Here is a 14,679-nt window from a genome sequence, read left to right as displayed (position 1 = left end):
CCATATTGTACTTCTTGCAATGCTCCTGGACACACCGTCGATACATGTTACAACATTCATGGCTATCCTCCAGGATACAAAACCAGAGGAAGATTTGTGAACAGAAATTCATCTGCTCCAGTGAATCAAGTATCAGGACATAGTGTTTCATCTGGCCTCCGAGATTCTCTTACTGATTCTTCTTCCAATATCTTACAGAAGTTTGATAAAAATCAGATGGAACAACTGATGACCATGTTTGTTCAACACCTCTCAGATGTTGACAAGAAAACTGGTCGGCAAGATGGTTCGCATGATCACTTTAATTCAGATGTTGACAAGAAAATTGGTCGGCAAGATGGTTCAAATGATCACTTTAATTCAGGTACTTGCTTATCAATATCTATTCCTAATTTGTTGCATTCACCTTCATGTTGGATCGTGGATTCGGATAGAAGGTCTGTATGTTCTGAAAGGCGAGAATCTGGAAAGCTACAACCCTTGCTCAAAGATCCATGTCAATCAAGTCACTTCACAAACTTGGCACTGTCGTCTGAGACACCCTTCAATGAAGATAGTACAGAATTTGAAAAACCATTTACAATACAAGGATACTGATATACCCAGTATACTATGTTCTATTTGTCCACTAGCAAAACAAAGAAAATTACCTTTTGTTTCTCATCACAATATGTCTTCAAAGCCTTTTGATCTTGTTCACTGTGACATTTGGGGGCTATATCATGCTCCTACATATAATAATCAACGATATTTCTTGACTCTAGTCGACGATTGCACAAGGTTTACATGGGTTTTTCTTTTGCAACACAAATCTGAAGCACTAAGTATAGTGTCTAGATTCTGTCAAATGGTTGAAACTCAATTCACCATAACAGTAAAGGCCTTTCGCACTGATAATGCTAAAGAGCTTGCGTTCACCGAGTTGTTACAGACCAAAGGAATCATACATCAGTTTTCATGTGTGCAAACCCCTCAACAGAATTCGGTAGTAGAAAGGAAACACCAACATTTGCTTAATGTTGCTCGTTCTTTGCTTTTTCAGTCCCATATGCCTATTCGTTTCTGGAGTGAATGTATTCTGACAGCAACTTACTTGATAAATCGTGTACCTTCCCCTTGGACACACAACAAATCTCCCTATGAGCTGTTGTATCAGAAAAGTGTGGACTATTCACACTTTCGTGTATTTGGTTGCCTTGCATTTGCTTCCACTTTATCAGCTCATCGCGACAAGTTTCTTCCAAGAGCTCGTGCCTGTGTTTTTTTAGGATATCCTCCAAACATGAAAGCATACAAGTTATTGGACATTAAGAGCAAGGAAACATTTATATCACGGGATGTTATTTTCCATGAATCCATATTTCCTTTTCTTTCTATATCTCCAGAGGAAGAGATCATTGATCCATTTCCTGACTTTGTCCTTCCTACATCAGCACCCATTGACCCTACTGAATGCTTGGACAGCAATGTGCCATTAGCTGTTCCACACCAGGCATCAAGCTCAAATGCTTCTTCAGTTGCTGGTGCACACAATAATGTTCCAGAGATACCAAGTGCTCCAGAGATACCAGCTCATGTTGCTCCCACTCGCACTTCTTCAAGGGCGATCAAACCGCCATCATACTTAAGGCATTATCATTGTCAGATGTTGCAGCATAAATCAGACCCCTCACATTCAGCCCTGTATCTTTTGGAGGCATACGTATCATATCACTCACTTTCTCCATCATACAAACAATTTGTGCTTAATATTTCCACGCAAGTGGAACCCCAATTCTTTCATCAAGCCGTGAAGTCAAATGACTGGCATGTTGCAATGCGTGAGGAACTCGATGCAATGGAAGCCAACAAGACTTGGTCTGTGGTTCCAATTCCTTCAAACAAACAAGCCATTGGCTGCCGTTGGGTATACAAGATCAAACATAAATCTGATGGCTCGATAGACAGGTATAAGGCTCGGTTAGTTGCGAAAGGGTACAATCAATGCGAAGGTGTTGATTTCTTTGAGACTTTCTCCCCAGTTGCCAAGCTAGCCACTGTCAAAGTTTTGCTTGCACTTGCTACTAGCCAAAATTGGCATCTTGCACAATTGGACATCAATAATGCATTTCTGAATGGAGATCTACTCGAAGATGTGTACATGGATCTTCCACTTGGATACACTCCTACACAACAAATTGATCAAGTCACTCCCAAACTTGTGTGCAAATTACACAAATCTATATATGGCCTACGTCAAGCCTCTCGACAGTGGTACACAAAATTCTCCAATGCAGTACTTGAATATGGATTTGTGCAGTCCCAAGCTGATCATACCTTATTCACCAAAGGATCAGGATCTTCTTTCGTCGTCTTACTGGTATATGTAGACGACATCATCATTGCCGGACCTTCCCCTAGTTTCATTCATGACGTAAAATCTGTTCTCCAATCCAAATTCAAACTTAAGGATTTGGGCCCTTTAAAACATTTCCTCGGTCTTGAAATAGCAAGAACGACACAGGGCATATGCCTATCACAACGCAATTACACATTACACCTACTCGAAGACACTGGATTTCTTGCTTGCAAACCTGTGCACGTGCCTATGGAACCCAGGGTTCAACTCAATCTCCACGATGGTGAATTACTTGAAGATGTCACTCAATATAGACGCCTCATTGGACGTCTATTATACCTTACCTTGTCTAGACCAGACATCACATTTGCAGTCCACAAATTGAGTCAATTTGTGTCCCAACCTCGTACCTCACACCTGAAGGCTGTGCATCATATCATGAGATATCTCAAGTCCAATCCAGGCCAAGGAATCTTCTTCTCAGCCACCTCTCCCATACATTTGAGGGCGTTTTCAGATGCTGATTGGGCAGCTTGTGCTGACACCCGAAAGTCAGTAACAGGTTTTTGTGTTTTCTTGGGCGACGCCTTGATTTCATGGAAAACCAAAAAACAAGTGACCATTTCCAGATCATCTACAGAGGCTGAATACAGAGCACTTGCCACTACAACAAGCGAAGTCATATGGTTTACTCAGCTACTCAAAGACTTGCACATCACCATTCCAGCCCCTGCCACTATATTTTGTGACAACCAATCGGCCATCCATCTGGCATAAAATCCTATCTTTCATAAACACACAAAACACATTGAGATATATTGTCATTTTATTCGTGAGAAAATCAAGGAAGGAACAATTAAACTTCTGCCAATTCGAACTCAGTTGCAGCTTGCTGATATGTTCACAAAACCTCTTCCACGTGCAGCCCTATCTCATATGGTTTCCAAGATGTCTGTCAAAAACATCTACAGTCCATCTTGACGGGGGGATATCAGACTAACAACAGTCAGTTAGCTCGGTTATTAGTTAGTTATAGTTGGTTAGATAGTTAGTCAAACTTACTCAATTACTTACGCATGTATAAATATAGATAATGTACAGACTATCATTTTTTTTCAACAATTCAATAATGAAGAACGGAACTCTTCTTCCATTCAATACATGCTCGCCTCTGTAATAGGATTCAACACGCAGTTGAAGGTGACCACGCTTGGCCAGCACTTGTAATTTGGCATATCGAAGAGGGTTTCGATGGCTTTGTTTATCCTACCAGCAGAATGGCCGTAAATCTTGATAGCGTCACGAAACAACACATCAGAAAGTCGACATCTCCTCTCAAGCTTGATTCTTTGCATGAAAGTTTCGACCCCATCAAATTCACCGGCAGCTGAGAACTTATTGATGACCGTAGAGTAGAGGGATTCCGTAGGATTGTAGTCTTTGCGGTTAGAGAGCTGAATAAAGAGTGGGAGGATGAGATGGGAGGATGAGATTTCATTGAAAATCCTAATGACTTGAGGCTGGCTCAGCCAGTCTTTGTGGTCGAGGAGATCGGGTGGAACACAACGCGTATCACTTATATGCGAGGAAAATTGACAGAAGAAGAGAGAGATTCAGTCTTGGGAGGAGTTGAAATCGCAAGTTTTGTAAGTTTTGAAATATGACCGCGCGAGAGGAACACCAGTGAGAAATTTGAAATATTTTAAATTTCATTAGAGATAATTTCCATATTTCAGTCATCGATACAATATCTCGATCTCAAGTCAAAGACTTAATAAAATTCGGTCTCCAATTTTGAGACTGATACAATGTTTCGGTCGCATATATTAAATTTTTATTCTTATTATTTACTGAATATATTAGTTATTTTCTTCTAATTTAAAAGAATGTATAATTCCAAAATTGATTTGTGTATCATTTTTTTTATAATATATATGATCTAAAGTTAATTTATGAAAATAATGAATTGAAACTATAATCTTTCTAAATCATGAAAGTAACTGAATATATCTGTCATATATATAATATATGATCTAAAGTTAATTGATGAAAATAATGAATTGAAACTAAATTCTTTCTAAATATATATATATAATATTCAGTTGCTTTCAGGAATACATAATATCATTCTGTTTTTTTTAGAATTCACTACTTTTAATTTGATATAACAAGATCATTTTAAGTTTACATAAAATAATTATATATACATTTTTATTGATAATTATATCTAAAAAAATTTAAAACATTTTGTTTGATAAACATTAATAAACAATAATGCGTAGTAGAGCTGTGAATACTCATGAATACAAGCAAATTGGTATCCATTTCGAGATGTCCTAAAATTCTTCATATGTTTTTACACGCATGTGCTGGACGAAATTGTTTAATTGATTGATCTTTAAAAATAAACAACCATGAACCAACAATAAGAAGCTGAATAAATAATAATAAAACAAAAAAGACATTTAACCGAAAACGGAGATAAAACTGCAAATGACGAAATAAAGCAAATTCATCAAATAAAAAACATGGGAATTAATTATGGTAACTGCAGAACTGAAGACCCCTGGAACAGAGAAATCTAAGCACTGGAATCTGCGGGGTGGTGTTTCTTTGCAGCGGGCTCAAGAGCACCATTTTTATTCTTCGGAGATGGTGACGAAGGTGTTGGAGCTATCTTAGGTGAAGATGGTGGAGAATGAGACGGGGCTTTGGCTGGTGGAGTTTGTGAGTGCAGCAGGAGCTTTCTTGGGTGAATATGGTGATGGAGAATGAGGCGATGGAACTACTGACGGCGGAGATAATGGTTGAGAATGAGACGGTGGTACTACTGGAGGTGCGTGTAATGGGGTCTTGGCTGGAGCTTGAGTTGGAGCTTTCTTGGGCGAAGATGATGGTTGAGAATGAGATTTAGGTACCACTGACGGGCCGTGTGCTGGGGATTTGGCTGAAGCGGTTGGAGACTGAGCAGGAGCTTTATTGGGTGATGATGTTGTTTGGGGATGACAGGGCGATACCGCTGGCGGCGGGTGTGATGGGCTTACGGCTGATGGAGTTGGAGCATTTCTGTGTGAAGATGGTGAGGCGGAATGAAACGGTGGAACCATTGGTGGGGCATGTGTTGGGGCTTTGGCTGGTGGAGTTGGAGCTCGGGTAGGAGCTTTCTTAGGTAAAGATGGCGGTTGAGAATGAGAGGGTGATGCCACTGGCGGTGCGTGGGATGGGGTTTTGGCTGATGAAGTTGGAGCTCGAGTAGGAGCCCTCTTGGGTGAAGATGGTGGTTGAGAATGAGAGGGTGATGACACTGGCGGCACCCGTGATGGGGCTTTGGCTGATGAAGTTGGAGCTCGAGCAGGAGCTTTCTTGGGTGAAGATGATGGCACCAGTGGCGGGGCGTGTGTTGGGGTTTTGGCCATCGGAGATGGAGAAGGGGCCTTGGCCGCGGGGGATTCGGATGGTGCTGAGGAATGGTGAGTTGGAGCCGGTGTAGGAGCTTTGGTTGATGGGGGCAGAGTTGGAGAGCCAACAGGAGGCGCGTGATTGGGTGCAGGAGCATTCTGAGAAGAGGGCGGAGAGTGGGAAGGCGGTTTCGGCGACATGTGAGTGGGAGGCTTCGCCGCAGGCGGAGGAAGCGGCGGAGCAGTGTGGTTAATGTTGCCGCGATGATCAGAAAGGACTTGAACGATAAGCTTCTGACCTTTCTCACAGTGTTGTGCATGACCACTAATAAAGAAGAATATCCCTGATCTTGTCAACTTGAACTTTGTGTTTCCATCCTTGAAAAGTTTAATCGGATCATCTTTGTTGCATCTTTTGTAATCTTTTTTTCTCACGACGAGGACCGAATCGCTTCCTTTCTTGTATTTGAAAACTGCATGCAAATTATAAACAAAGTAATTAGTTTCACTTTTAGGCAATATTATTCATGTAGATATCTATGCACGTATAATTGACGTTTAGCATGAATATATAAGACGATTGTATAAGTTACATACCGAGGATGTCATTGATTTGAAAACGATTTCTTTTAGCCCAATGGTTGTATGATTCATCAGATGCATCGACAACCCAACCTTCGTCTTCACCAACATGAAATATACGAGCATGAGACGAACACATAAACCCCATTGAAATCGAAATCGCAACCACGAATCTCATCATCCGGAACACCATCTCTACCTTAAGGCGTTGGAGTATAATGTTGTTAGACTAATATGCAAATTGCAAAGAGAGGGAAAACAAGGAGAATGCTTTAAAAGACGTGAAAGAAATATGTCCTCTCTTTGGTGTATTTATATTGTATACTTTTGGCCATCTATTTTCAACTTCTAAGTTTTATTATTGTTTATGCTTTCTTTGAACCGATGGTTGATCTGCCCTTTTTACTACTAATTAATTATAATTAATACATTTTTATGTGCTCCTTAAATAATCGCTAATGTACGTGGTCAAAGGATTGGAATGTTTTTTTTTCCCTCTAATTAAAAATAATAATTAATACTCTTAAAAGTGATTTATTTTCTTTAATGTTAGTATAGTTTTTCCATCTAAATCTCATAAATATATCAAAGAACCCTATCGATATATAATTTACCTTAAAAACTCATTCCACTACTTATAATACGAAAAAACAAAAAGTTTTCAGTGCAGTTAGATGTTAAATAAATTATAAATTTTTATTTTATTTTTCGCACTTAAATCCTAATTTTTAATAACAAACTGATAAAATACAATTTTTTTTATTTGATTAGCTTTTTTCCTTCAATTTAACTGAATGCCTAATTTATTTAGCTTATATTTCTTTGATCACCACATTTGTATTGGAGTACCCTAGGCCTCCCAAAGCTTTATAGGGAAAACATCAAGTAAGATGGATGTTCCAACTTTGAACTGAGTTCTATATCTCCAAATCTTTCGCTACTTCGGCTGAAGCTTAAACCTTGAAACAGGTTTGGCGCTCAGTGCACCAGCCAGCTCTGCAGTTGAATTCTTTCCTGATGTTATGAGTATGCTCTACAGTTGAAAATTTGCAATTGCCTCATGCTAGATCTTGACGAAGGGCACGGATTAGGTTGTTAAACCACAAGTTTTAAAATGTTATAGGGCCACACAGAGGTTTCTAACAAGAGGATCTCTGAGACCATAAAGACCCCTCTTTTCCATCCATACCCTCCAGAGAGCCACTCTTCTACAACTTAAGAGTTGCAGTTTCAGTGAAACCATAAATTGACAGAACAGCATGTAAGAAAAACGTGACACATATTAAAAGAAGTAGCGTGACAAATTGAATTTGGCGACGGCCAAGAAAATTAAGATACGTACACGAATCTTCTTTTAACATTCATGCTCCCAAATTTTCTCGTGGATGGTATGAGATGCCTATAAATAGAGACGATTGAGGTCCCTAAGTACACACACCTCATAAGAACAATACACCATCTAAAGAGAGCGTGCAGTGCTTAGAAGGCTTCAACCGAGAGGAAAAGCAGAGAAATCAAAATTTTCAATGGCCGGAGGTAACACTCGATTTAAGCTTCCACATATATTTTTCATGTTCATGTATACGTATAAAACATGATTTTGAGAAAAATTCTGACATTTGGTATCAGAGCAATGATACATCTGCCTTGAAAATTTGTTTTCGTTTTCTAAAAATATGATATCGTAAAAAATTTTCTTTATGAAGTTTTTGCGTAAAAAACTTGAAATTTGAGGATGAACATAATAAATTAAGAGATTTACCTGAAAGAATTTTCAGGAAAATTTTCGTTTTTATTGTACTTTGAAGTTCTCGGACGAAAAGTTTCTGAAAAAAACTCTGAAATGGATTTCTCCGTCGCATGTGTGAAGAAAGACGAAAGAAGGATTGTGGCATGAACGAAATGATTATATTGTTCAATCATGCAATACAATGAATTTGAAAGACTCACAAATTGAATTGCAATTGCAGGTTGTCGGAAATCAATTCAAAATTTTATTTATTTATTTATTTATTTTTAAAAATAATAATAATTTAATGAGGGATCTGAATAATTTGATTACTTGCACAATTGTCGGTTATATATATATATATATATATATATATTATTAAAAATAATAATAATAAATGAATAATTAATTAATGTATAATTCAGTATACATATAGCATTTGGTTAAATAATTTGTACATATTAAAATAATTCTAAGTTCGACGTAATTTTTGATACATGTTTAGAAATTATTTTTGCATATTAGATAAAATGTCAAATATTATGAATAAGTGTTTGATGTGTACATGCAAATTTAATATTATACTTGCATTTATTTTGAAGTTTTTTTTAAATGCAAATTATATTGAAAAATATTTTGGAAAAACAATATTCACATTGTGTTCATATTAAATTATATTAAGTTGTTTATAAAATATGGAAAGAAAGAATTCTTCTTCAATTGGGTGGATGGATATTGATTATGCTATACGGAAAGACGAACCATCTGCTATTACTGAAAACAGCATTCCGGATGATGTTGATCTTTATGAAAAATGGGAGCGATCTAATCGACTCTGTGTAATGTTCATAAAGACCAAAATCTTTGCTGGTATGCGTGGTTCTGTCGATCAGCATAATAATGTCAGAGAATTACTGAAGGCTATTGATGAACAATTTCAGTCTTCAGCTAAGGCACTTACAAGCACCCTAATTATGGAATTCTCTTCATTAAGGCTCACCAGTGTGAGAGGTGTGCGAGAGCATATCATGAAAATGCGGGACATAGCGGCTCGGCTCAAGACACTTGAAGTGGAAATGTCTGAGACTTTTCTTGTGCATTACATTTTATGCACTCTTCCACAGCAATATGGACCCTTCAAAATTTCCTACAATACACATAAGGATAAATGGTCAATTAATGAATTAATGACCATGTGTGTTCAAGAGGAAGGAAAGTTGTTAATGGAAACGAGTGATAATATTTTTATGACTACACAAGGAAAGTACAAGAAGCAAGTCAAAGTCAAGGGAAAAGGGAAAGGAATAATTCCACCTCAACCTGACATTAAGAAAGAATCCAAGTGTTTCTTCTGTAAAAAGACGGGACACATAAAGAAGGATTGCAATAAATTTAAAGATTGGTTTGAAAAGAAAGGTATTCCTACTTCATTTGTCTGTTATGAATCTAATATGGTTGATATGATTTATAACACATGGTGGATTGATTCTAGTTCTACAATCCATGTTACAAATACCTTACAGGGTATGCAAAACCTAAGGAAGCCAATAGGAAATGAGCGGAGCATCTATTCAGGAAACAAGATGTCTTCGCATGTGGAGGCTATTGGGACTTGCTGCCTTATATTGGATAGTGGTTTTATTTTAAAATTGGAAAAGACATTTTATGTTCTTAGTTTTTCTAGGAATTTAATTTCAGTTTCAAAACTTGTACCCCTTGATTATTCATTTCAGTTTTTGGATAAATCAATAAATTTGTTTTATAAATCAAATCTTATTGGAAGTGGTACAATGGTTGATGGTCTTTTATCTATTTCTTTACAAAATAATAACACCACTATGCATGTTCAAAGAGGTATTAAAATATGTGTTATAAATGAAGATTCCTCTATATTGTGGCACAGGAGATTGAGACACATCTCCATAGAGAGAATTAAAAGATTAGTAAATGATGGAGTACTCAGTACTTTAGATTTTACTGATTTTGAGACTTGTGTGGACTGCATTAAGGGAAAGCAGACCAATAAGTCTAAAAAGGGTGCCAAGAGGAGTACGAAAATATTAGAAATCATACATTCAGATATTTGTTGTCCAGATATGGACATGCAAAGTCCGAATTACTTCATCTCTTTCATTGATGATTACTCACGATACATGTATATCTACATGCTTCATAATAAAACCGAAGCACTAGAAGCCTTCAAGGTTTTTAAGGCTGAAGTGGAGAAGCAATGTGGAATACATATTAAGATCGTGAGAACTGATAGAGGTGGAGAATATTATGGTAGATACACTGAGAATGGACAAGCACCTGGTCCGTTTGCAAAGTTTCTCCAGGAACATGGGATTGTTGCCCAATATACTATGCCTGGCTCTCCGGACCAGAATGGCGTAGCTGAGAGGAGAAATCGAACATTATTGGACATGGTAAGGAGCATGTTTAGTAGCTCTAAACTTCCTAAATCCTTGTGGACTGAAGCTCTTAAGACAGCTGTGTATATATTAAACCGAGTTCCAACTAAGGTTGTCCCAAAGACGCCATTTGAGTTATTTAAAGGTTGGAAACCGAGTTTGCAACATATACGCGTTTGGGGTTGTCCTTCAGAAATAAGAGTTTACAACCCACATGAAAAGAAACTGGACCCAAGAACCATAAGTGGATATTTCATTGGGTATGCCGAAAAATCCAAAGGGTACAGATTCTATTGTCCATCTCACAACACTAGAATTGTGGAATCAAGAAATGCAAAATTTCTTGAGAATGATTTGATTAGTGGGAGTGATCATTCAAATGACATAATTCTTGAGAATGATCATATTAATGCACAACCCTCTTATTCAAATGACAGATTGGTCGTTATTCACACCTCTCAAGACCAAACGAGTGTTAGACAACCAGTTACTGAAGTTCCACAAATTGCTGATGAAAATCCAGTATATCAACTTGTTAGTGAAGAACAACAAGAAATTGTTGATCAACCAAACAACCTAAGGAGATCTACTAGAATAAGGAGATCAGCAATATCTAGTGATTATGTTGTGTATTTACAAGAATCAGACTTTAACATTGGAGCCGAAAATGATCCTGAAACGTTTTCACAAGCCATGAGTTGTAATGAGTCAAAACTATGGCTAAATGCTATGAAAGAAGAGATGAATTCTATGGCAGTTAATGGAGTCTGGGATCTTGTTCAGTTGCCTGATGGTGTAAAAGCCATTGGATGTAAATGGGTCTTCAAAACAAAGAAAGACTCATTAGGCAACATTGAAAGATATAAAGCAAGACTCGTTGCTAAAGGATTCACTCAGCAGGAAGGAATCGATTATAAGGAGACTTTTTCTCCTGTATCTAAAAAAGATTCTCTTCGTATCATTCTAGCATTGATTGCTCATTTTGACTTCGATTTACAACAAATGATGTGAAAACAGCTTTTTTTAATGGAGAACTAGAGGAAGAGGTTTATATGAAACAACCTGAAGGATTCTTCTCTAGTAATGGTGAGCAATTGGTTTGTAAGCTTAAGAAATCTATATATGGATTGAAACAAGCTTCCCGTCAATGGTATTTAAAATTTTATGATGTTATCTCTTCATTCGGATTCGTTGAGAACCCCATGGATCAATGGATATACCAGAAGGTCAGTGGGAGCAAGATTTGTTTCCTTATTCTATATGTGGATGATATATTACTTGCAACCAATGATAAGAGTCTGTTATATGAGGTTAAACAATTCCTCTCTAAAAACTTTGATATGAAGGATATGGGCGATGCATCTTATGTCATTGGCATTAAGATACATAGAGACAGAATTCGAGGTATTATAGGTCTGTCTCAAGAAACCTATATCAACAAAGTTTTAGAGAGATATCGGATGAAAGATTGTTCACCAAGTATAGCTCCCGTTGTGAAAGGCGATAAATTCAATTTGAGCCAATGCCCAAAGATTGATCTAGAGCGGGAACAAATGAAAAACATTCATTATGCTTCTGCTGTCGGAAGCTTAATGTATGCTCAGGTTTGCACTAGACCTGACATTGCATTTGTTGTTGGGATGTTGGGAAGATATCAGAGTAATCCAGGTTTAGACCATTGGAAAGCTGCAAAGAAAGTAATGAGGTACCTTCAAGGGACCAAATATTATATGCTTATGTTCAGACGAACTGAGAATTTGGAAGTAATTGGCTACTCTGATTCAGACTACGCTGGCTGCATTGATTCAAGAAAATCCACTTCAGGATATATTTTCATGCTAGCCGGTGGATCTGTATCTTGGAGGAGTGCAAAGCAGACATTGACAGCTACTTCCACTATGGAAGCTGAGTTCGTATCTTGTTTTGAGGCAATCTCACATGGTGTATGGTTGAAGAGTTTCATTTCAGGGCTTAGAATTATGGATTCTATATCTAGACCATTAAGAATATATTGTGACAATTCAGCTGCTGTTTTTATGGCTAAAAATAACAAAAGTGGTAGTCTAAGCAAGCACATCGACATTAAGTATTTAGCCATAAGAGAACGTGTTAAAGATAAGAAGTTACTTATCGAGCACATTAACACTGAATTGATGATTGCGGATCCTTTGACTAAGGGCATGCCACCATTGAAATTTAAGGATCATACAGAAAGAATGGGACTTGGTTCCTTTATGTAATATTTTTTGTAAGAACAAATTAATGAAACTATGATGTGATATTTTCTCATATATGTTGTTGTGCACACATTCAGTGATTCGAGAAATATCAATAAAGTTGGACCTCGAATAAACATTGAGTTTATTCATTAAGTTATACAGATTTGAGAGACATAATGCATTGTAATACATGGAAGATAATATTCGTTTTAAGATGACCTATCGTCATGATTCATATATTTTGTTTTCTCCTATGGTAAATGAGATATATGTGTCAAATGGGAGAATGTAAGAAAAACGTGACACATATTAAAAGAAGTAGCGTGTACAAATTGAATTTGACGACGGCCAAGAAAATTAAGATACGTACACGAATCTTCTTTTAACATTCATGCTCCCAAATTTTCTCGTTGATGGTATGAGATGCCTATACATAGAGACGATTGAGGTCCCTAAGCACACACACCTCATAAGAACAATACACCATCTAAAGAGAGCGTGCAGTGCTTAGAAGGCTTCAACCGAGAGGAAAAGCAGAGAAATCAAAATTTTCAATGGCCGGAGGTAATACTCGATTTAAGCTTCCGCATATATTTTCAAATGCTCAAGCTATATAGCTTAATAAAAATACTCAAGCTATCTAATCAAATTAGTAAATGATCATACTCATGATCCGGGTAGCAAGGTGAAAGTTACTTTAGAAGCCAAATTAAAAGAAAGGAAAACCCAACTGCGGATATATATTATTTTTCTTAATAAGACAACTACTCATCAATAAAATTTGGATTCCTAATCATGACACGAACAGATTATATGGTTACTGATTTAGCTAAGAGAACTAAAATGGAGTATTTCCAGGCCTCTCTCCAGATGTCCCCATAGTGCAAATAAACATTGTAGGCACAGTTACCACCCTAAACTGACTTCATTGTGCTTCATTTAATCTAATGTTCAAGAGCTTAACACAATTTTCTGAAACCATTTAAAAACAATGGGCACAATGTCAAAAGTATTCTTGCGAGATACAATATTTTATTCCGAAGTATATGGCACTTGTTTCAACCAAACAGATGTTAATGGAAGCACAATAGTTTAGAACAAATTCTTCTTCAGTTCTCTTTCCTACCAATCACATAGCACATGGTGTAGAAAAAAGAATTTGCCGCTTTTCACAACAATACCTGATGTGACCTTGCTGAAATGGATGAGCTGAGTAAGGGACTCCAACAGATCAAATCAGTAATTTATAATGTTTGGGAATTTGAGTGAAGATGATGGCGGCAACAATACCTGCAACTAAGAAAGAAACTCGTGAATGGGCGTCGGAGGGGTGTCCAGCGTAGGCACTCCGATGCTAAAGTCAGCAGGTTTTCAGATGAACACAAGCAATATTTGAGAAAAAATATGTAAGTGCTTAAGAGTTCAAGGATTTCAGCCACTATAAATGACATTAATACCTGCTATTTATAATAGAAAAATGGGGTAGGTACCTCGATTCTTGTGCCACCTACTAAGTATGGCAAGTCGGCTGTCCATACTTGTAGCTTCTGATAACTTCTAAGATACTCCAAGCCCAAGTGGTTCTGACAGATTAGACGGCCTGTATCAATCAGACTCGAGTGTGGTGCAATTTTCGAGGTGATACGGATAGTAGGGTACCCGGGTGTTTGCTTGAGATCCCGACTATTGGCTCGAGAGCCCAGATTGTGATGATGATTGCCCGGGAAGAGGTGCAGTGCCCGGGTATTTGAGAAGAGTACCCGGCAAGTGGTTTTGATTTGCACTATCCAAGTAATAAACCGGGTTAATGGTATCAATAGCTATTACCAAGAATACATACCAAGCTACACCAATAAATGTTCTGGTACCAACAATAAGATAAGAATCCACACAAATAAACAAGTTCCTTTCTTTTGTAAAATACAAGACAAAGGCAGAAGCTTCAGTTTAACAGAGAGAAATGAGAAAATACATAGCCTTCTTACTAAAAAAGCAACATATG

General features: G+C 37.4%; 1 protein-coding gene across 1 annotated transcript; it reads right to left on the bottom strand.

Moving 5' to 3' along the window:
• Nucleotides 1–4,749: 4,749 nt before the first annotated feature.
• LOC142518842 (uncharacterized) lies at nucleotides 4,750–14,261 on the bottom strand. The gene is made up of 4 exons (XM_075621669.1): nucleotides 14,168–14,261; nucleotides 13,859–13,967; nucleotides 6,334–6,517; nucleotides 4,750–6,209 (listed from the first exon to the last, which is right to left on the bottom strand). Exons 3-4 carry the CDS (start codon nucleotides 6,509–6,511, stop codon nucleotides 5,017–5,019), a joined length of 1,371 nt encoding a protein of 456 aa, XP_075477784.1. The 5' UTR covers nucleotides 6,512–6,517; nucleotides 13,859–13,967; nucleotides 14,168–14,261; the 3' UTR covers nucleotides 4,750–5,016.
• Nucleotides 14,262–14,679: the final 418 nt, after the last annotated feature.

This window comes from Primulina tabacum, chromosome 11 (genome assembly GCF_025594145.1).
Source record: "Primulina tabacum isolate GXHZ01 chromosome 11, ASM2559414v2, whole genome shotgun sequence".
Classification (NCBI taxonomy): domain Eukaryota; kingdom Viridiplantae; phylum Streptophyta; class Magnoliopsida; order Lamiales; family Gesneriaceae; genus Primulina; species Primulina tabacum.
The sequence above is the reverse complement of the archived record's forward strand: the minus strand, read 5'-3'. Positions and strand labels throughout refer to the sequence as shown.

What these genes read in the sequence shown, in the direction of transcription:
- LOC142518842 (XM_075621669.1), bottom strand. Translation starts at nt 6,511, where the DNA reads ATGGTGTTCCGGATGATGAGATTCGTGGTTGCGATTTCGATTTCAATG. An exon ending in TCAAATCAATGACATCCTCG is followed by an intron (nt 6,210 to 6,333) that starts GTATGTAACTTA and finishes ATTTGCATGCAG; the next exon opens with TTTTCAAATACAAGAAAGGA.